At 34.2% G+C, this 21,016-nt stretch overlaps 2 protein-coding genes across 13 annotated transcripts; both read right to left on the reverse strand.

Annotated features, from left to right (window-relative positions):
• Positions 1-820: 820 nt before the first annotated feature.
• On the reverse strand, positions 821-18,599 carry LOC128865069 (nicotinate phosphoribosyltransferase). 12 transcript variants are annotated; one of them, XM_054105016.1, is made up of 13 exons: positions 18,442-18,599; positions 16,830-17,039; positions 12,324-12,494; positions 12,135-12,261; positions 10,806-10,889; positions 10,613-10,740; positions 9,567-9,707; positions 9,311-9,482; positions 8,252-8,605; positions 5,845-6,110; positions 5,610-5,736; positions 2,442-2,724; positions 821-2,212 (listed from the first exon to the last, which is right to left on the reverse strand). In XM_054105016.1, the coding sequence occupies exons 2-13, from the start codon at positions 16,924-16,926 to the stop codon at positions 2,135-2,137; spliced, it is 2,028 nt and encodes a 675-aa protein (XP_053960991.1). In that variant the 5' UTR covers positions 16,927-17,039; positions 18,442-18,599; the 3' UTR covers positions 821-2,134. The 12 variants fall into 12 exon arrangements, with proteins under 12 accessions (XP_053960991.1, XP_053960987.1, XP_053960989.1 ...); XM_054105012.1 differs by having other exon boundaries at positions 16,830-17,057; XM_054105014.1 differs by having other exon boundaries at positions 16,830-17,057; positions 18,431-18,599.
• A 1,327-nt stretch (positions 18,600-19,926) lies between these two features.
• LOC128865073 (NADH dehydrogenase [ubiquinone] iron-sulfur protein 5) lies at positions 19,927-21,006 on the reverse strand. Its single transcript, XM_054105022.1, has 3 exons — positions 20,900-21,006; positions 20,470-20,687; positions 19,927-20,395 (listed from the first exon to the last, which is right to left on the reverse strand). The coding sequence occupies exons 2-3, from the start codon at positions 20,680-20,682 to the stop codon at positions 20,303-20,305; spliced, it is 306 nt and encodes a 101-aa protein (XP_053960997.1). The 5' UTR covers positions 20,683-20,687; positions 20,900-21,006; the 3' UTR covers positions 19,927-20,302.
• Positions 21,007-21,016: the final 10 nt, after the last annotated feature.

Consider the following 21,016-nt stretch of genomic DNA (forward strand, 5'->3'; position numbering starts at 1 on the left):
AATTGATAAACGTTTCAAAAATATTTTATTTTGAATTAAAATATGATGGACATAATGGACTTACCTCCAGCAAGCCTTACCATTTTTGTTGATAGTCAAGCAGCGATTAAGGCACTGGCCTCAACGCGCATCAATTCAAGATGTGTTAAAGAATGCAGGAGGTCGCTCTCGCTTATCCAACATCACCACACCACACTTTGTTGCGTTCCCGCCTACTCTGGAGTGGAGGGAAATGAAGAGCGGATGAGTGTGCAAAGAAAAGCTCTGAGCTTGACCTTCAGCGAGTGGTAGAGGTCATGAGCATTTCTCTGAACGCACTGTACACCGCGATTGGCTTGAGTATAATCGCAGAAGCTAATAGAAGTTGATCCCTGACTACCAACTGCAGGGCCCCCAAGCGCTTTGACCAAAACTAAATCTTAAAAGGACAAAATGTCTGCTTGGATCAACCCATCAACTACCAGCGTCCTCACAGGTGATGAAATGAGTCAATGCACTTTGACACTTTAGCCTGCACTGCACTTTGACACTTCTGCAGGAGCTGTGCAGATGAAGAAGAAATTGAGTCGGTACAACACCTCCTCTGTGAATGCCCTGCACTTCAAAGAAGCCTTACCAAATATCTTGGCGGTTATTTCTTTGAAGCCATGGGAAATTTGCAAAATGTCTATGTACTTAAAAAGATCTAAGTTGTTTGTTTGGCTCGGCAAAGTTTTTGACGCTGATAAAATATAATGTTTTTGAAATATCTTTTTTCCTTCCTGGTGTCCATTTTTGTTTCCAACCTTCCATTCATAGAAACAATCAAACCAAAGTGGGATCTCGTTGAACAATTAAGCTTTTATTTTTCCAATATTGTGGTCCCTAAGCTTTTGAAATTTAAATTCCATCAAACTGTTAAAAATGTACAAAATATGTTGCCTGTATAATTAATATTAACAAAAACATGACTTAAATAGCTACGGATATTTAACTGTAAAATTAAATTATGCATTTATAAAAGACACCAAAATTTCGATAGTAAAATATTACCGACTTTCAGAAGCTAGAGCTGGATGATTTGTTATATAAATCGGAATGAGCATATAATAATGCACTTGAAGCGCAATAAAACACTACACTGGTTTTTCTTTTTAATTTTAAGACAAAAGTAAATATTATTTTTTTCCAAATCCATTTAAGTTGTATTTTTCTTTCTTTTGGCATCGGCTGTAACTCCGAAATAACTGACAATTACGAGTGTACGAGTAGTACAACTGCTATTTTAAACTACATATTTATACTTGCAACGCAAATATTTTTAAAAGCTCACATACATACCTACAAAACATGCCTACTTGCATATGCAACAATTATACTTATAAATCACATATATTTATATGTATATACAATGGAGTCTGTGTACATTAAGGCACAAGACGCATTCCTGAAAAGTTGTGCTGAAATTTTGTTATATTAATTATGAAATCTTCATGATTTACGTACATACATCGTGTATTTATAAATCTATGTATGCATGTTTAACTTTACCAATCTAATATATCGTCCCCTTAGTATAACAATAGCCTATGTGCTCATAGGCCATTATTTTTTTATTGAATTTTTGGATTCTCCATCGTCGATTTTATATGTGGTCAAAATTTGGTCAAATTCTAGTTCCACAAAGTGGGTCAAAACGTCAGTCAAAAATAATAAATATTTACAGACATAACGAGATTTGAGTGAGAGCTACTTTCGACAAAAAGTTTGAAATTCATTTTCTCAAAACATCAAAAAATTTATAGGCTATTTTAATACTAAGGGGACGATATGTACATACATATATGCATGCAATATTAATTCTGATAAACGTGATACTTTATCTTCGTTTGAATAATTATCTGCAACGTGTTTAATGAAAAGAACAACTCTAGTCAATGTTAGTGCAAGTGGTAGTGGCCATTAAATTTGCTGAAACTAAGTCACTTTAATCTTAAGTCTACTCTACATATGTAGGTATGTCGTACGTAACCAATCAAGTATGCATCATAGACCTAAAACACTTTCAAATTTGTTATTCAATCAAGTTTCAAAAACTCTCCTCACAATAGGCTCGTACGATTTGCGCCAAGACTAAGCCAGGGTATTATATAGATCATGAAAGTTCCCCGATCGGTGCGTTTTGCAACCACAAATCGTGAATGAAATTATACAAATTATCGCTCACAGCTACCTGGGAAAAGAAAATCAAAAATGTTAATTTAAAAAATATATACGAGTATATGCCTAACTTTTGATTCTATGATACTTTACAAATTTTAGATTATAATACAAATACAATTCCATTTACCGATCTTATTACAACATGTAATTAAAACAAATATTATACGTCCACTGATGTTTTGTGCATATTCATATATGTATGTGTGTATATACATATATGCAGATATTCATAATCATACCTTGTAGGGTGTTGGATTGAGTGTGCGTTTGTGATCATTCCGCAAGGTCTTAAGAGAAATCTGCACTTTTTCGCGAACTTGTTCCAAGGTCGGCAGCTGTTGCACAATTTTACCATCCTTCCAATAGATTTTGTACAATAACTCAACATGTGTGGGAATCACATAGGCCCGCTTTGATTCTTGGAACGGATGGCGGCATAAGACTTTCTGACCAACACTCGGTGGTGGTTCCGTAACTTTCTGCAGCAAATCAATCAAAGCATGACCGTCGGCGCTATATAATCTGCCAAAGAGATATCCGATATGTATTTATTGTATCGCAAAGAAAATGAATGTTCAAAACAAAGCTTTGCTTTCTATAAATAATCAAATCTGAGAAATACCAAGAATAAAAATAGAACATAATCTTGACAAGTAAAAAGTGATTTCATCATGTCAAAGCATTGCCAAATACATATGTACGAGTGCATGGAAAATCCCTCTGCTGCGTTAATTTTGTCTTTTCCTTCGGACATACGGTAGTGGTCACGAATTTGGCACTCTATGCCAAGACAACATTTTCTCGATAGTTTTTCTTCTTAGCAAAACAACATTTTTCTTGGAAAGTGATTCACTAAGTAGGGGGCATGCGCTCCTATAATTGTTGCCTGATATATTCCTCTTTTTCTCATAAAACTCATTTACATGCAATCAATACCGGTTATAGCTGGAGTCGAATTTATCAAGGATAAGAAAACTTTTTTAACGTTACTTAATTTTAACGTTAAATTACTTCTACAAGCAGAGAAAAATACAATAATGTAGTAGTTCCCACGACAGTCGGTTCTACGTAACCGGAACCACCCGGATTTATATTCGGCCAAGGAATGTTTATGCACTACAACAACAACAAAAATTTAGTTATAAATCATGGCGACAGTACCCTGGTGCTATGAAGAGCAGTAGCAGTTTGCTCAGAACATAAAATTATCTAGGAGCTTATCTATGAAGCGGCCGCCGAAGCCGAAAAAGCTCCTCATAAAAAAGCCGTTCGGAGTCGGCTTGAAACTGTAGGACCCTCCATTTGTGGAACAAAATCAAGACGCACACCTCAAATAGAAGGAGGTGCTCGGTCATACACCCAAAACGGGTGTATACGCCAATTATATATATACATATTATATATATATATATACATATATATATATCTATACTATAAAGGTGAATGTCTGTACGTTGTCCGCGCATCACTACGAAACAACAAAACCAAATGACGTAAAAATTTGTATACATTCATATTTTCACCCAATGAAGGTTATAGGCATGTTTTTATGATGGAACTCCTTTCCTACAGCCCCCAGCCCGCGCCACCACTCTCATTCGACACTAATAATAGAATATTTCCTTAAATTTAACCTAAAAAATCTTAGTTTTTCCTATTTCCCACTATTTATAGCACACTCTAGACTTCATAATCCGCATAAGCTGTTCAACTATGACCCAAATGCAAAGTTCAAAACCGGTTTGAGATAGAAAATTAATAAAAATAAATTTGCTTGATATTTTTCTGATCGGTTGTTTTGATTTTATTCAACGAGGCATAGCAACGGATGCCGAGTATTGTAATATTATGGTTATTAATAAAAAATTATTTTCTATAAAACTATTGTTTGTAATTCTTTTATATACATATCCTATATCCCTCAAAACTTCTCCTACGAGCGGGGCCGCGGGTTAAAGCTAGTATATATATAACTCTGAAAATATAGAAGCATTTGCGATGTATTAAGCACATGATTTATATTGTACTTAAACTTCTTGTACTTAAATTCAAAAATGGGACAAGACACTGAGCACGAAACCACTCTTAGAGAAAATGAGTTGATATACATAGCTTCAATGGCAGACCCATTTAAAAGCTCCAGCGTGATCCAAATTGAAGTGTCGTCAACATAAGTTCCAAAACAATGTGTAGACGATTGAATAAAAAAAATGTATGTACGTGGGGCATAGCGCATCGTAAGCCACTTATTGCAAAGAAAATTAAACATCCTGACTTTTGCTCGCCATTTTGTGGAGTGGTGAATCGAAGTTCTGTAATTTTAGATCTAATGAAAAAGGTAAGGTAAGGTAAAGCATTGCGGTGGTAATGTTATAGTATGGGCATCTTTTTTTCTGGCCTGGCGTAGATCCAGATCATAAAACAAACACCTATCACAGACGTAATGATACCATAAGCAGAAGAAGATTCGGTCTTACGATAGCGTTTCATGCATGAAAATTATCGAGCAACGCTACCACGACACTAAGCCAAAAAAATACTGCAAGGTTTGCTCTGACCGTAACACGCCTGGATGTAGGCGGTTCCCGCAAGCAAAATAAGGCCTGTAGTGCAAAGGGATAGATAAATTTACGTTATAATTCTAGGAAAATATGACAATTTCCGTTATAACTATAAAAAATCAAGGCAGTTATGATTTTTTTATTCGGTTGCTGTTTGCAATATTGCATTTTACTACAGATCATTCAAGTGGTAAGTTCTAGAAATAATTGTATAACGCAGTTTTTAGTTTTGCTGTTGTTTTCGCAGTGACTGGAATTCAGATATATAGTCGTCTACAATTTCTTGAAATTATAATTTTAGGTGTGTAAATAGGTTTCTAATTTTGGCTAATTTATTTATTCCAATTTATATCTAATCCCAAGGATGTCCGGAATTTCAAAAATTAGGGAGCTATTGCAGGAAATAAATAGTATAAGATTGATGAACGTCCACAATCTGAAAGAGATAATTTGTCTGAATTTCCCGAATGTAACTATGAAATCTATGGCGAATATGAACATGAGTCGTCGAACACAGAAGAAGAGGAAAATATTTTTCGTTTCCACGACAGTCGGTTCTATGTAACCGGAACGACCCGGATTTATATCCTGCCAGGGACTGTCACTAAAGCAGCATTCCCCGTATATGTTTGGGAATGTTTATGCTGCTACACCAACAACAAAAAGTAAACTATTTCGAATGCAAATAGGAGGCGAAAAAGAATACGGTTGATAACAGAAGTTTGTTAAGTTAAAATTTTGCGATGTATAGTTATTTTGCTATGATAATATAAAAAAGCTATATATGGATATATTAAATAATTATATGCTGTATGTAGATTTCATACAGCATATATTTGAGTGTACCTGAATGCGTTTTTATGCCCTGGCATAGTGACCTTCTCGACATCTTGACTCAATTTAATACGCGGCTGTCCATTTATTTCCACCAGTTTATAAACACAACCGAGGGCTGGCTGTCGTTGACAAGTTACTGCAAAATAAAGACTATTAACATTTAAAACAATTAGGTATTTTTTAGAAATAATTTTGTATGCGTACACAAATATGTATATTTATCCAACACATATGCAGAACTCACCCAGATGAGTACCGATACCGAAGCAATCAATTTTATGGCCCTGTTCATTCAAACTGAGAATAGTGTCTTCATTAATGTCATTCGATGCTACAATTGTCAATTTATTGAACCATGGCACCTTGAAACATTCAGCTACCTTTTCGAATGTTTCGCGCGCCAAACAAGATAAATACGCCAAATCCCCGGAATCAATACGGATACCAACCGCATGATAACCCAAATCGTTGAGTCCCAAGGCGACAGCACAGAAATTCAGAAGCCCGCTTCTATTGCCAAAATTCGATTTCGAAAGAAGAGATGAAGATAAAATTACGAATGTAAACATGGGCATATATATGACATAAGTGCAATTTAATATTATATAAATGCTTTTTACAGTTAGGAGTAAACTCGAAATGCCTACGGTGTGTATCATGAACATAGAACCGCTTAAATATTGACCAAAAGGGATAATTTGGAAGTTTGAAAAAAAAAACAATTTTTTTTAAATGTAAGTTTCATGAGTTATTTAGTTTTCTAACATGAAAAATAAAAAAATGCTGGCGAATAATAAATTTACTTGCTCAAATAATCTTACAAAAGTAATAAACACTACTGGTAAAATGTTAGGAATCCGGTTGAGTTTAAAAAACTTTCGTGTAACTTAATTTCATTTATGTCTTTTATATAAAAATGTTTATTATTTTTAGTAAAGACGCTATTGGGATATACCGTACCACCATTGGACAATATCTAAGCGGCCCGAAAGCGATAGTCAATATAACGATACTAATATTGTGCTTTTCAATAAAAATATTGCTTAAAATACTCGAAAATGGGTATCGAATGTGCTTCAGAGTGAAAATACTTTTGCTGCTTTTCTTTGTAAGTCAGAAGTCGGAGATCTACAAACTGGGCTGCAATTACGCCCGATGCTACTACTATTTGCCTATTTGTACACGTGTGTGTACCTATTGCCACTAGCGAGTGATTTCATGTTGCTAATTGTTTTTGTTTTGGTAACATAAAAGTATGGATTAATATGGCGATATGATAAAATTAAATTGAACAACAACAAGCTAATAATACATAGTTAATAAGTTTTAAAATGCACAAGAAACACACAAGCCATGCAGTGTGCTCTCTCGGAAACAATTTTTTTTAACTGTGGACGGACTAGTGAGAGGATAGAGTTATAAACAGTTCGGTGAAACAAAACAAATGTATTTTTCTAGTTCTCTATTGCATGTACATATGTATTTATGTGTGTACATAATAAACACGTTTCAATGTTATGTATGTAGGCAAAATATGTACCTTTTTCAGCCATACTTATGTGTACTTATGTATGTATGTATTCAAATACATAATCGAATTGTGTTAGTAAATTTACACAGTTCACACAGCACAAAGGTATTGGAGAAAATTACTCTTTACTTAGATTCTGTAAATGTATCTGTGCAAATTATTTGTGCTTGGATTTCCCACGTTGAGTTTTGTAATATGTATGTATGTATATGATACAATGGGCGATGCGAAATTTCGTTTTATATTTTGGGTTATACGACATAAATGTGTGAATTTCGTTTTACATACCTCTGCCAAAATAGTGCCGGGAAGTCATTTGTATTGAGGTTTCGGTTTTTCCGTTTTAGTAAATATTTTTCATAAAGGAAACATAGGTTTTTACGATCAATACACGATGAATACACAAAAAATATGCACATGAAAACGCCATTCTTATTTATTTACTTTACATTTTAAATGGGAATTTCAATTTAAATACGCTTAAATGTATAAACTTTAATATTACTTATGAATGTATGTATGTATGTATATATGGTATGCATGTGCATGTGCAACACTTGCATATACTAAAAGTAAATCGCTGTTATGGTTCATGGCCAAACTAACCACTTCTGGTACCAGGCGATAATATTTAACTTTAATTGAAGTTCCAAATTGGATGTCAAATGAGAATACTTTTAGCAGATCGCAACTTGTTTATATGTATATAATATCTGAGATTTTGTGAATTTTGATCATTTAGCTATTCACATTGAGTATGGTCATATACATATATTGATTATATATACATACATAAATAATTACTTAGGTGTAAGTGTGCGCAGTTGTGTTAAAAAATGAAAACATTAAATTATATGAATGCAATATTGTTATGGGTAAATAAATTATAAATATGCATATGTGGCCATGTTGTGAAAAAGAAAATTCATTTTTTTTAATTGACTGTAGCATTTAGAGAGATTCGGTCGAAGTTAGGAACTGATGTATCGCAGCAAAGCACATAATTAAGAATATACATATGTATGCCAATGAGACATAAATAGATATGAAATTTGGATCACACAAAATATTATATTTGAAAACAGCCTCGAGGAATATTAAAATCCTATTAATGATTTACCTGAATGACTTCTCGACACTTTTTGGCAGATACGCGCTTGGAGTAGATGAGGATATAGTCTGATTAGACTTAGGATTTTTGAGATCATTCGGCGATTGTACAGAAATTTTGTTTCGGATAATCATGTTAGATTTACTGGTTGAATTCAAAAGCGAACTTGACTTAGTTGAATTATGCTCCACTAAATCACCAACATATGCTCCGCCGTTAATAGTAGCAGCTTGAAGGTTATTATAGGTGACATGTTTATTAGCCGCCTCCGGAAGATTGTGCCCGTTTAATTGTGATAAGTCGGTTTGAATTTTGTTATCTGTTGTACTGTTGTCTTTATTTGATTTTGAAGTTTGAACTTTGCTGTTAAATACATTTGGTTTTATTTGCACTTCTTTGCAAACTAATTAAGATACTCAAATAAATAGCGAGACGACACACAGGTTCAATTGCACACGTAATAAAATGATTAGGATAAAATTATAAGATACTCAACCTACCCGATTTGGATATGTATGTGCACCTTGTACTCAAACAGTATTGGCCAAAACATTAGCACCCATTTAGTATACGTTTTTTAAAAAGGTTTTTTTTATGAAATCGACGTTATTTATTTCTACTTATCCATATAATATATTATTTATTTAATTAAGCATTAAAATTCAACGTTTTGTCAATAAAAAAATTGCAATTAACTATTTTTAACGAAATTGTATCGCGATAATTGTTAACAATAGCATTCAGAAACGCTTGCTTGAAGCTTTTGCAAAAGTAGTAGCGCTAGTTACATTTTTTTTATTCCCACCTTTCTTTCAGATGAAGTTTTTATTTATGGAACGCTTTATGCTCCATGTATAGGAAGTTCTAGCCAATACTGTATAAATGAACGCACGCGTGCTATTTATAATCTATAAATTACTGTTTTGATTGGATTTAAAAAAAATAGTATAGTATTGGATATAATAAAATTTAACGACAAATATCTATAAGTATGTATACGTCAACAACAAAATAAGGAAATTAAGAAAAAATTGTTGTTCCGAGAGAATCTGCCTAGAAGCGAAATACCTCTTAACATCATACGTATCGACAAGCGCCATGAATCCATCTGGAAATGCTATTGCGTAGGACACCATTGCCGCCAGCTCGCCTTCGCTTGACTCCTCTTGTGATACATCGAGTACATGTGCCAACGCCTGGCGATGTCGCACTGCATGATCCAGCAGATCACCGGTAATACCTATTGGTTCAAATAAATGTTTCCGATATTTTAAAGTTCGTTTACTTTACTAAGTGCATACGACCACAATCTGGCCGCTCATACCTGTTGTCTTGTGCCTTAACAAACGCGTCTTTAACTCGCCAATACCGGAAAATGAAGTTATGTAAGCATGAGCATGAGTACCCTTAACAGGTATGTTGAAAAGCTTTCCTGCCAGTACATTGGAAGTGCCATCGAAACCACCTTAATTACAAATATTAGCTTTAATTAACAAAAACGTGAAATCTTGTGTAATCTTGTGTAATCTCGAAATTGGCTACACTCCCAGCTTAATTTTATTTTTATTGAAAAAAGCTGAATCTATATTTATGTAAAAATTGTGCACTTATGAGTTTGGAGCAGGCATATTCTCGCTCCAGTAACTTTTACATAACCAAAGCTTTCGCAATGTTGGCAGTTTTGTGTTAGCCAATCCTTCCGAGAAAGTTTACGTCACACATAAAAAATAACCCGACACGGAATGGTATACAGCAAAATAATTGCATACAAACACCTTTTCTACGTTAACTTTTTGGAAGGGAATTCCCGGACACATTAAGGGCACTTTTTGCTATTTATTGCCTTGAGCATTACTCAATAACAATGAATGCGCATACATACATACTGAAGCATATATACAAAATCGTAATGCATATATATATTATATATGTATCAGTTTTAAACATGAATAGTGTGTGTACGTGTGTAGAAAAGGTGTTACTTCACATCTGACTCATGCCCTGTCAAATTGTAACACATTAAAGTGATTGCATGCAAGCACATCATAAAGTAGTTGGTGAAAAAACTTTTGCACAGCTGAAACGGCTTAGGCATTTAAATCAATGAGGCACCTACATAGGTGGTGGATCCGCAGCGTAGTATTTTTAATTGATTATAAGCAATAAGCATGCGATGTACTAGTACCAACTCGCAACAATTTTCTGCTTCGAACCTTTTCGATTGTATTACAAATTAAAAGAAAAAAGTATATTCTCCTTCTTTTGGCCTTCACTCTCATATTGATTTGTTGTTTTTGTGGATACAGCCATAAAGCAGCGATCGAAAAAATTAAGTCGAATAAAAAATGCATGAAAGGATATTACAATTACCTGTGTAGGAATATTTTGAAGCCGATAGCCCGCCATCGGGCCCTTGAGCGCGTCGCAAGCCAAATTCCAACAGCTTTACATGCTTTCCAGCCACCATGCGATAACGTGCCGCATTCGTAGCCATTAAACTGCAATTGACAAGGGATTAGGATGGAACATTCACAGAAACGAATAAAGAACTTCAAATAAATACCTCGCATAATTTACCAGTGTTAATAATGTTGTCTCCAGTAGCTGCACAATTATCAAGGGGCCTTCAACTTTGATAATGGGGACCCTATTTCATTAAATGCAGACACATATGTACGTACATATATAAATATGCTGTTGTAAATTATTTCAATCTTTAAATAAAGATGTAATTCACTTATTTGCTGTGATTAAAATTTTTTGCACTTTCATATAATGTATAAGTCTACTGTAGAGATTACGAGTGTAGGTATACATATATCTTAAGAGTTGGGTTTTTTTTTTTATTGTATATACGCGAAATTTTGTGCGAATAATCGAATAATCAGTAGGGCATATTTCGTCTGAGCTCTATTTTGCTTAACTTCAAACCTTTTCTTTTCTTGCAAAACTATTGGATTAATTCAACCGTGAACTTTTCACAACATTGCTGTCATGAAAAATATTCGATATTCTTTACTCATGCGTTTCTTTCAGGATTTGATATTATATAGATTTTTAAATGGTAATAATCAAAACTATTCATTTATAAAACTTTGGCATCAAGCAGCTGATTTCTGAAAATTATATATGATCTATAGCTTTTTCACCCTTTGCACTCGAGAGGTGAGTCCCGCTCACCACATGATTTACATGATTTAATGTCGCATCTCGAGAGTGAGCGCACATTGTTTGGTGCGGAAATTCGATGGGAACGCATCTCGGCAGTGTCACATCAAATATCATTCGAAGAAAACTTACAAAGACTAATGTTTAAGAAATGGTTACCGCCCTAGCCGAACGGGTTGGTGCGTGACTACCATTCGATAGTACGTAGGTTCGAATCTCCGTGCATGAAACTCCAAAATAGTAGAACAAGTTTTTTCTAATAGCGGTCGCCCCTCGGCAGGCAATGAAAAACCTCTGAGAGTATTTCTCTCATGAAAAATATAATTATAAAAACCCCGATCTGGAGTCAGCATAAAACTCTAGATCCCTTCATTAGTGGAAAACATCAAGACGCACATCACAAATAGGAGGAGGAGCTCGGAGGAGCTCATTAAATATTGAAAATTAAAATTTTTTGTGTTTCTTATGTATGTAATAATTTTTAGTTAGCAGTAATTTCACCAAAAGCGCTACGAAACGCTTCGAGTTGCTGTGGGATTGTCTGCGCGGAAATGGCCTCAAGTGCAAAGAGTTAAGCCTTCACGCTTCTTAAAATAACGCCAATTATTGACATATAAAAGGCAATACTTATTTCTTGAATAGAAAACATCATCACTTATCAAAATTAGCCACGTATCTGCAGCCTTTTCACCAGCAACCAAAAGAGAAGTCATAAATGTATTACCTTGGAAAAGCTACTGTACCCTCGTCAATGGCATATAAAGTAACATCTTTTGCTGTCAAACTGGCCAAGTAGTTAAAAAACTCATTTTCTACACCTTCGGGTAGTGTCTGTCGGAGGTATTCAATATCTGCGAGTAAAGAAGAAATATAATTTCGTATTTAAGCAATAAAAAAACATATAATATATTACCGCTATCGGAATAATGAAAACTGTCCAAAAACTTGAGACATTCCTCCAATCCAGCAAATATAGTGAATTCCCCGTGAAACGGATTTGTGCGGAAAAACAAGTCAAACACAGCGTGGTCGACAGTTTTGCCTGACTTCCAATAAGCATAAGCCATAGTTATCTGGTATAAATCTAAAAAATTCAATTGTATTTAAAATTAATGATCGAATGAAAAATGAAAGTATAAAAAAATAAACAAAATATGTATATACTCATATAAAATATAATATATACTTTATTTTTGCATAGGGAAGAATAAAAATCTAGCTACACTGTACAGTTCTTACTGCACCTGTTTCTTTTACTGAATACAAATTTGTCCTTTTGGCCTTAAACATTTTGCACTATTCTTGCAACTGTCTCACCGAGCTCACATAAGTATTGGCATGTGGAGATGGACAATTAAATATTTAAATTTTTGTATTGTTTATAAAGTATTTTATAAGTTACTAAAATTAGAGGATTATACTACATAAATAATTCACCAGAACTTAAAAATAATTGTTATTTGTCATATAAACTTAACAACATATAAAAAAATCAGAATTCATCATATTTAATATATCGCAAAAAAACCATTATTTGTGGAAACAACCTAATTTTCAACAAATCTCGGGAGGCATATTTCTCCATTTCTCGCGGGAAACAGCGTTAAGCTCACTTTTTGATAAAATTTTGTGTTTCCTCTCCTTATCCTCGAGATATGACCAAACATTTCCTATCGGGTTGATGCCAGGACTTTGGGGAGGTATTTGCAAGTGCTTTGTGTGGAAAAGTATCCACATTTTAACGCCATAGCTGTATGCCTGGTATCGTTGTCGTGTAAATAAATAAAAACTCGCTTTTTGAGTGATTTTCTGCTCCAGAATAAAGACGCTTATCCATCGTTAAAAAAAATAGTTTTCTGAAACTCTTAGCTACCATGACAGATTCTCAGTTTTGATTCGCTCCGTTTTTGATTCCCAGCACTTCATTTGGCTTCCGCCACGCTGACTATCCGATTCAAAAATGTGATACTTGCGTTTGTCACTAAAGATTACGGTTTTCTATAACTCAAAACTTTTTATTTAGGTGCTGGAGAATAAATGTTGTTATTCTTTATTTACGTACAATATTTTTATAAGACCGGTTGTTGTAGCAGTATGAACATTCCCCATAAATATACGAGGAATGCTGCTGAAGTGACAGTCCTTGGCCGGATATAAATTCGCTTCGTTCCGGTTACGTAGAACCGACTGTCGTGGGAACGTATCAGACCGGCTTTTGCCGTGTTACCCGACCAGGAGTATTATTACTCCCGATTACTGTGCGCCAATTCTCATTGGATATTTGGGTGTGAAGTATTGTATTTAGTTTGTCTTTAGTGTTTGGGTCTAATACATGTGGGTTTTCGCAACATTCTTTTAAAATATGGAGTTCTTCTCTGACTGCCAGCAACTTTAACCGACCACCTCGTGTTATATTTCCTAAATTACTGCGTTCTTCACGCCGTTTTATTACGTTTTCTATCATTTAGCGGCATCGGCCAAAGATTTTATAAATGTATATTAATTTCTAGACTTTCCTTCATTGTGAAAATACATATAAAATAATTATTTTTCCAGTTGTAGTTAATTATTTACCTTTTGGCATTTTCGATATGAATGGTAGCAAAATTGCAAACGAAATGAATTTAAATATAAGTAGAATTAATAATAATATATGTAATAAACTAATAACAATAAATACTTTTGTGAGCAAATCTCTAAGTCTAATTGTAATGCACGTCATTTGTTACAATTACTTAACCGTATATTATTTCTACTGCTGACTACCGAATTTCTTTAGGAAATGCACAGCAATTATAATATCCATTTAAAACAGTAAATTAGTTTACTTAATAAATTAAAAAAATTTAATTTGTGCATACAAAATACTTCGGTGAGCCACTGTATTGGTGTATAACAAATAATAGGCCACAAAGACAATCTACGGCCATTTGTGAACAAAAACTACCCGACGGTGAGGCCGGGGCATTGTAGATATGAAACACAAGAAGATAGCAAAGGTTTTTTCTAATAGCGATCCCTCGTCGACAGGCAATGACAAACCTCCGAGTGCATTTGTGTCATGAAAAATCTCCACATAAAACAAACCGTCTGACGTACAGAGGCGGCACCAATTCAGAGGTCTCTAATTAAGGGGGGCTGCTCCTCCAACACTTTCAAATTTTCCTTTATTTTCGTTTTAAAAACTCATTTACAATCTAAAGAATATTTTTTCAATGTTTTAAGCTTAACAGAAAGTCTAAAAAGTTTCTATAAAGTCAGTGAAGTGATAAGCGTCGAACGAAAGATAAGTAAGAATGAAACCTTTAATCTCGTTTTTCTCGAAATACGTTTTTACGCGCTGTCGAATATAACTCAAAAAGTAATCAAGATATCAACTTAAAATTTTACAGGGATTTTCTTTAACACATTGCTTTTGCATATACCTCAAATTTTATATTAATTATCACTAAAAATATTGTTTGGATCAATTTGTTTATAAAAAAGTGTAATTTTTATCTTTTTCAGTTCAAATTTTCATTTTTCTTTTATTTTGTTAAAAATAGGTAAGTGCAAAACGGAATAACTTATTTTAATGAAAAATGTTTGTCTGGTTGATTTCAATTGATTACAAGAGGCTGTACATTTCACGGCGCAAATTAAAGGAGCCACGTTTAAGCAGCTGTAGCGCAGCCATTTTTTATTTAAAAAACAACTTTTGAAAACATGATTAAGATAATAAATACTCTCAGTTTTCCACAAAAAATTATTGAAAAGCCTGATCTGGAGGAGCTCCCCCTTAAAAATCAACGGTTGAACGAATTTTCGAAAATGAGCGGTTAACCGAATAGTCGATAGCTTTCGGCTATTCGAATAGGTAATCCCGACCGAGTATTTTTATCCAACGAATATGGTATTCGAATATCGATTGATAGCAAGAGCCCTAATCCCAAGGTTAAGTAAATTTATATATATAAAAGGTAGTTAACCTCACCACATTTGTGTGCGATAACAGGCTACCGAGACATATAGTAATTTTTCGTAAATTAAGTTTGGGGATGTTTTTCCAATTTGTGTTTTTTTTTTGTTGTTTTGCGTTTGCGGCGGCCGCCGTAGCCGAATGGGTTGGTGCGTGATTACCATTCGGAATTCACAGAGAGACGTCGGTTCGAATCTCGGTGAAAGCAAAATTAATAAAAAAACATTTTTCTAATAGCGGTCGCCCCTCGGCAGGCAATGGCAAACCTCCGAGTGTATTTCTGCCATGAAAAAGCTCCTCATAAAAATATCTGCCGTTCGGAGTCGGCTTGAAACTGTAGGTCCCTCCATTTGTGGAACAACATCTACACGCACACCACAAATAGGAGGAGGAGCTCGGCCAAACGCCTAACAGAAGTGTACGCGCCAATTATTATTATTATTATTTGCGTTTTTTATTTTGCAAAATTAATTTTTTTTGTTTATTTGCTAAACTAGTAATAATTATATTACATTCCACAAAGACACTCGTAACTAAGACTCTCGGCTATTGGAAAGACAAATTTACACTAAGGACTTTCAGCATATACTACGAGACACAAATTGAACTTATATATATTAGAAGCAGATGTTTTGGAGAAAATTTAGTTTTCTAAATCCTCTGCAGGGTCTTGAATAATTATTTATTAAAGAAAGATATTTGAATCTTTCGAATATATTTATATAACAGTTATTGTAACAAAAACCCATAGACTAGTATATCTTGCGATAAGCGTGAGCTCATCAACAAATAGACTTGCAAAATGTTAAGTAAACATGCTCCACAAATAGAGATTCCAACAGGACAGCAGCCTAAACATGCTTTTAAAGTGTATAAGTAAGACCTGCCGCCTTCAGAACAAATATAATTATATCTCTTTATTACCTTGCCTAATACCTCTATCTTAATCCTATTGAGAGCATGTGGAAAATTGTTAACACGAATATCAACAGAAATAATTGGGTCGTGAAAATATCTTCGGGAGGGATATAACCGTATGCCATCCTCTATGCCAAAGAGATGTCCAGGTTGCATCCAGAATAATGTTTTGTATTACGTATTCTAACTGAAGGGACACTGTCTCACTCCATCGTACGCGGCCAAACTGAAGCTAGTGCCGAACGATATATGCACAATATGTAACAAAGTCAACGCGAGAGGAACTCTGAAACACCTACTCTGCCGCTGCCATGCCATTAGCAAACCACGAATATACTGCTTAGGTTCGGCATCATTTTCAACCTTAGAAAGAGTGGCAGCCTACTTAAATTAACTAAACTGTCTATTAAAGACAAATACTTGGTATCACTATAGATGAATATCTGTTGTATACGTGCCTACTGGCCAAGTCCAACCTAGCCTAACCTACGTATTCTAATTTGGAAAGGAACATACAACAGTAAAACCGTTAAGCCGACTTACCTGTTAAAAGAGGTTGCACAACACCATTTTGATTCATGCGTCCCCGATCCATAAATTGACCACCAGAATTACAACTTTGTTGTTCACGGTCACCCATTTTAATTTTTCTGCGCTTTTTATTGCTTTAGATACAAAACAATGTCTTAGGAACACGATACACATGCGTCGCTGAATTATTTTGAATTTTATATATTTTGATTATTAACTCTTCTGAAAGTAAATTTTCTTCTGCAAATATAAACCAGCCCAAAAGTACTATACTATCTATCACAGTTTAAAAGAGTAAAATTAAATTTGAACATTTGTTTGTATATTTCCTATTACATACTTTAATAAATTGAATATGAACATACATATTTTACCTATTTCAATTATATTATGTACTGCGATCGCATTAAACTCTTATTACAGCATATGAAACTTAATTCACATGAGAGAGATTGAAATTGAAGCAAGTGCGAAAGCATAGGGAGTTAGATATACATATATACATACATAATATACATATATACATCAAAGATAATCCAAAAGTAACTAGTATTAAATCCCAATATAAAAGTTATTTAACCGGTTATTTCCGTTGAAAAAAATAAATAGATTTAAAAAAAATCTAGTACAATGCTGCCTCCTATGAGCCCTGTTGATATGTTTATGCAAAAAACCGTTTCAATTATACTATCCTTTTTTAGTCCGTAAAATTTTACAGAAAATTTAAAACATTGACTAAAATAAAAGCATTTGCATCATAAAAATAGAAAAGTTCTGAATGGTCACAGTGATTCAAAATTTCACACGAGTACTGAGACTTGAATATGTAGTTAACACATCCATAACAACATAAGGAAATATCGGTTATCAGTTCATCCAAATGCAAGTGCAAATACTTTACATATGTAGGCACTTGTTTTAAATAAAAACAAAATATGATTATGGCACTGTGGGCAGGCTTATCACTGGAAGTAAATGTTGAACTTTTTTTAATTAGTATACAAGATACCTAGGTTTTTTTTATAATGGTGAAATGCAAATAGAAGTTTATCCTAACTATATACACGTACATAGTATACACATATATGTATATATATATTTTTTTCTCACTTTAAAATAAAATTATTATCCGCCGGTTTATGTTAATAGCTGTTGGTTCACTACACTGTAAGCACTAAACAAGTCTTTGACGACTTTTTAAAATTTATAACCCTAATTTTGTTTATTTTGGGTTACTTAGCAGCGATAACAAAACAGTAATTCACATGAAGTAAGCAGTGCAATTGCTTAATGCACAGCGCCAATAAGAGCATCAAACCAATCAAATGTGAGGCACACGTGAGGTGTAGCTGAAGGTTACCTGAAGGTCGGAGGGAGTCACTCCTTTCGACTTATTTGGGGTGGTTAAACCTTGTTCAAATATATGTAATCTATTGCCAAACCAGTAAAGCTCACTAACAACTTACGGGCTGTATGACCCAACAAATCAACATTTGATAAATCAACAAATTGCAGTTAACTTTGCATTTTAGCACCACAACTATTGTGACTAAACTTATTAACTTGTTGTTAATAATTTCCACCTATTGGTACACTTTATGCGAACATCCTACTTTGCGCTAACATTTCACAACTTCCTTCCGCCAATTTACGAATCTGTAAATAATTTTCCCTCTTCGGTGAATGTTATTTCTGATAAGAACAGATGTCAAGTGTGTATAAATATGTATAATGCATAAATGCATATGTAAACTGATTTGTCAATTTTAAGGCTGCCGTATTTGGCACTTGAGAGCAAATGAGTTCAGAAACCTGTGATAGTGTCGATACGGCAGTGATCTGGTACTTTACCACGGTATACAGAATACTGAAGGTGGCGTCTTCCGAAAACCGCTACTTTATTTTTCGCGGTTTTGACAACCGGTGGACGTCACTACTGGAAATAAAACACAACAAACTAAATTATTTGCTTTTAAATATTTAGTCTTCTCAATACCTGAAGTAGGCACAATCAAGGATGATAGATTACAAGGTTTAGCCATCCGAAGAAAAATTGTGACTCGGCAGCGAAATTCTGCCCGCCCATTTCAAATGCATTCTTACAGTACAGTGATTTAGACTACAAGAAAGTAATATGATTAATGGCTGTGTTAATTTTTTTATTATATCACTAACACAATCTCAGTTTTGTCGTAAACACTGTGTAACATCAGCAAATCAGTTGATTCCTTCAAAATCGCAGAGAGTCGGTTAACGGTCTAATGTTCACCATACCATCTGTATTTTCTCCTCGGCGGGCCAATAATGCGAGCCAATCGAGAACGTACCTCTCGAGCCCGATCATACGAAAAATACATAAAAATAACGTAGATATGAACATTCGAATAAAGAAATAGGATTGGTCCGCCGTAGCCGAATGGCTGGGTGCGTAACTAACATTCGGTAGGGCGCAAGTTCGAGTTTCGTGCATGAAACACCAAATGATAGATACAGTTTTTCTAATAGCGATCTTCCCTCGGAAGTAATGGCAAACCTCCGAGTGTTTTTCTGGCATGAACAAACTCCTCATAAAAAAGCATTTGCCGTTCGGACTCGGCTTAAAACTGTAGGTCCCTCTATTTGTAAAACAAAATCAATACGCACGCAAAGATTCCGCATACAAATTTAGAGAGTAAGAGAGACACTTATTTTGTGTTGGAAAAATTTGAAGAGAAACAAATTTATTTTTTGATGAATGTGGTCTTTTGTATAGGTACTTCCGCCCTTGTGCCGACCTGAAATTTTTTAGTTTACAGTTAGATGCGATAAATGGAAAATTTGGCAACAAAAATTATATTTATGGTAATTTTTTTGGACAACGCAAAATTGTAAACAAGCTTTGCTGATATTTCTTCTTCTCCCGGTTTTTGCAAGATATAGGATATCTTGAGTTCGTTAACTTGTTGCATTTTCTTCTCATTGGGAGAGAATATTCGTTTTCGGTATTGACTTGAATTAATGATACCACTAATTTTGTTATTGAACAATTAAAACATAAACTATTCTATGCCAAAACTTACATTAAAAGAGGAACGGTTCATAATTTGAGATTTGGGAATAAAATACATCATTGGAATATAATTGCATTGCTCCAAACAATTATTTATTTTCAAGAATTTTTTCTTTTTATTTTTAAACACAAAGCGTTCTCTCTTTATATGGTTTCAACTTTCTTACTCGTATATCCAAACAAATTATCACTTTTTGACCGTCAACTATTGAATAACATTTCCATTTTACTTACTGCACCTGCATCATGTGAAATAGGCAGCGTTGCTAGTTGTTCACATACTGCAAATCTTGATGCATTTTCGAACAGATACTGAAAATCTAAAATGTATTCCTTCTCAGTAGAGATTTTGTTTATAAAGTTGTGACTTGCGTTTTGTTAATTCTTGAAATAGGGTTTTTATTTACCACGAGGCTACCTTAAAAAAAATATTATATTAATAAGCGTCAGCTCTGGGAGGCTCAGCAAATAGTTCGTCCTTTTTGCGATCTCCAAAATAGTACTGCTTTAGGCGTTCACCACGCATTGCCTGGAAGTTTTAAATAAAGGAAATTTGCATACTATTAATCAGCTTTTATATATGCATAGACACCAACAACTTACATGGAACCTCAATAGTTGTTTGCGCACACCAACACATTCACTGAAATCCGCTATAATATCAGCACACATCTTCTGACCTTTTTCAACTCCATAAGCTTCAAGGCATTCCATCATTTCCATTTCCATTTTGCCGCATTTTTCGTAGCTTTGGTGATTGATCAAACAACCAGTTAAATCGGTAAATGGCGTACGCAAAAATGGACCCAGAGACATGGCAACTGAAATAAGACAATGCAATTATCAAGATTTTAAAACAAAAACCTTCCGAGCAGGGCCCATGATGATAAATTGCATGCTCTTTTTTTTTGTGAAAGCAGTGACGTAACAATGATTTAAATCAAGACATGCTCGTTTCATATTATCAAACTTAATTTATGTTGGATAATTATTAAGTGAAAAATCTACAGTTTTCACTATTTTAAATAGTTACCGATTTACAAGAACAGAGTTTTTTCCGAAATAGCAAGAACTATTGCAAAAGAAAATGTACTAAAATATTTTTATTTTTGTTTGATGGAACCATCAATGCAAACAGCTGATTTGTGAC

The sequence above is a fragment of the Anastrepha ludens genome, chromosome 5 (assembly GCF_028408465.1).
Source record: "Anastrepha ludens isolate Willacy chromosome 5, idAnaLude1.1, whole genome shotgun sequence".
NCBI classification, from domain to species: Eukaryota; Metazoa; Arthropoda; class Insecta; order Diptera; family Tephritidae; genus Anastrepha; species Anastrepha ludens.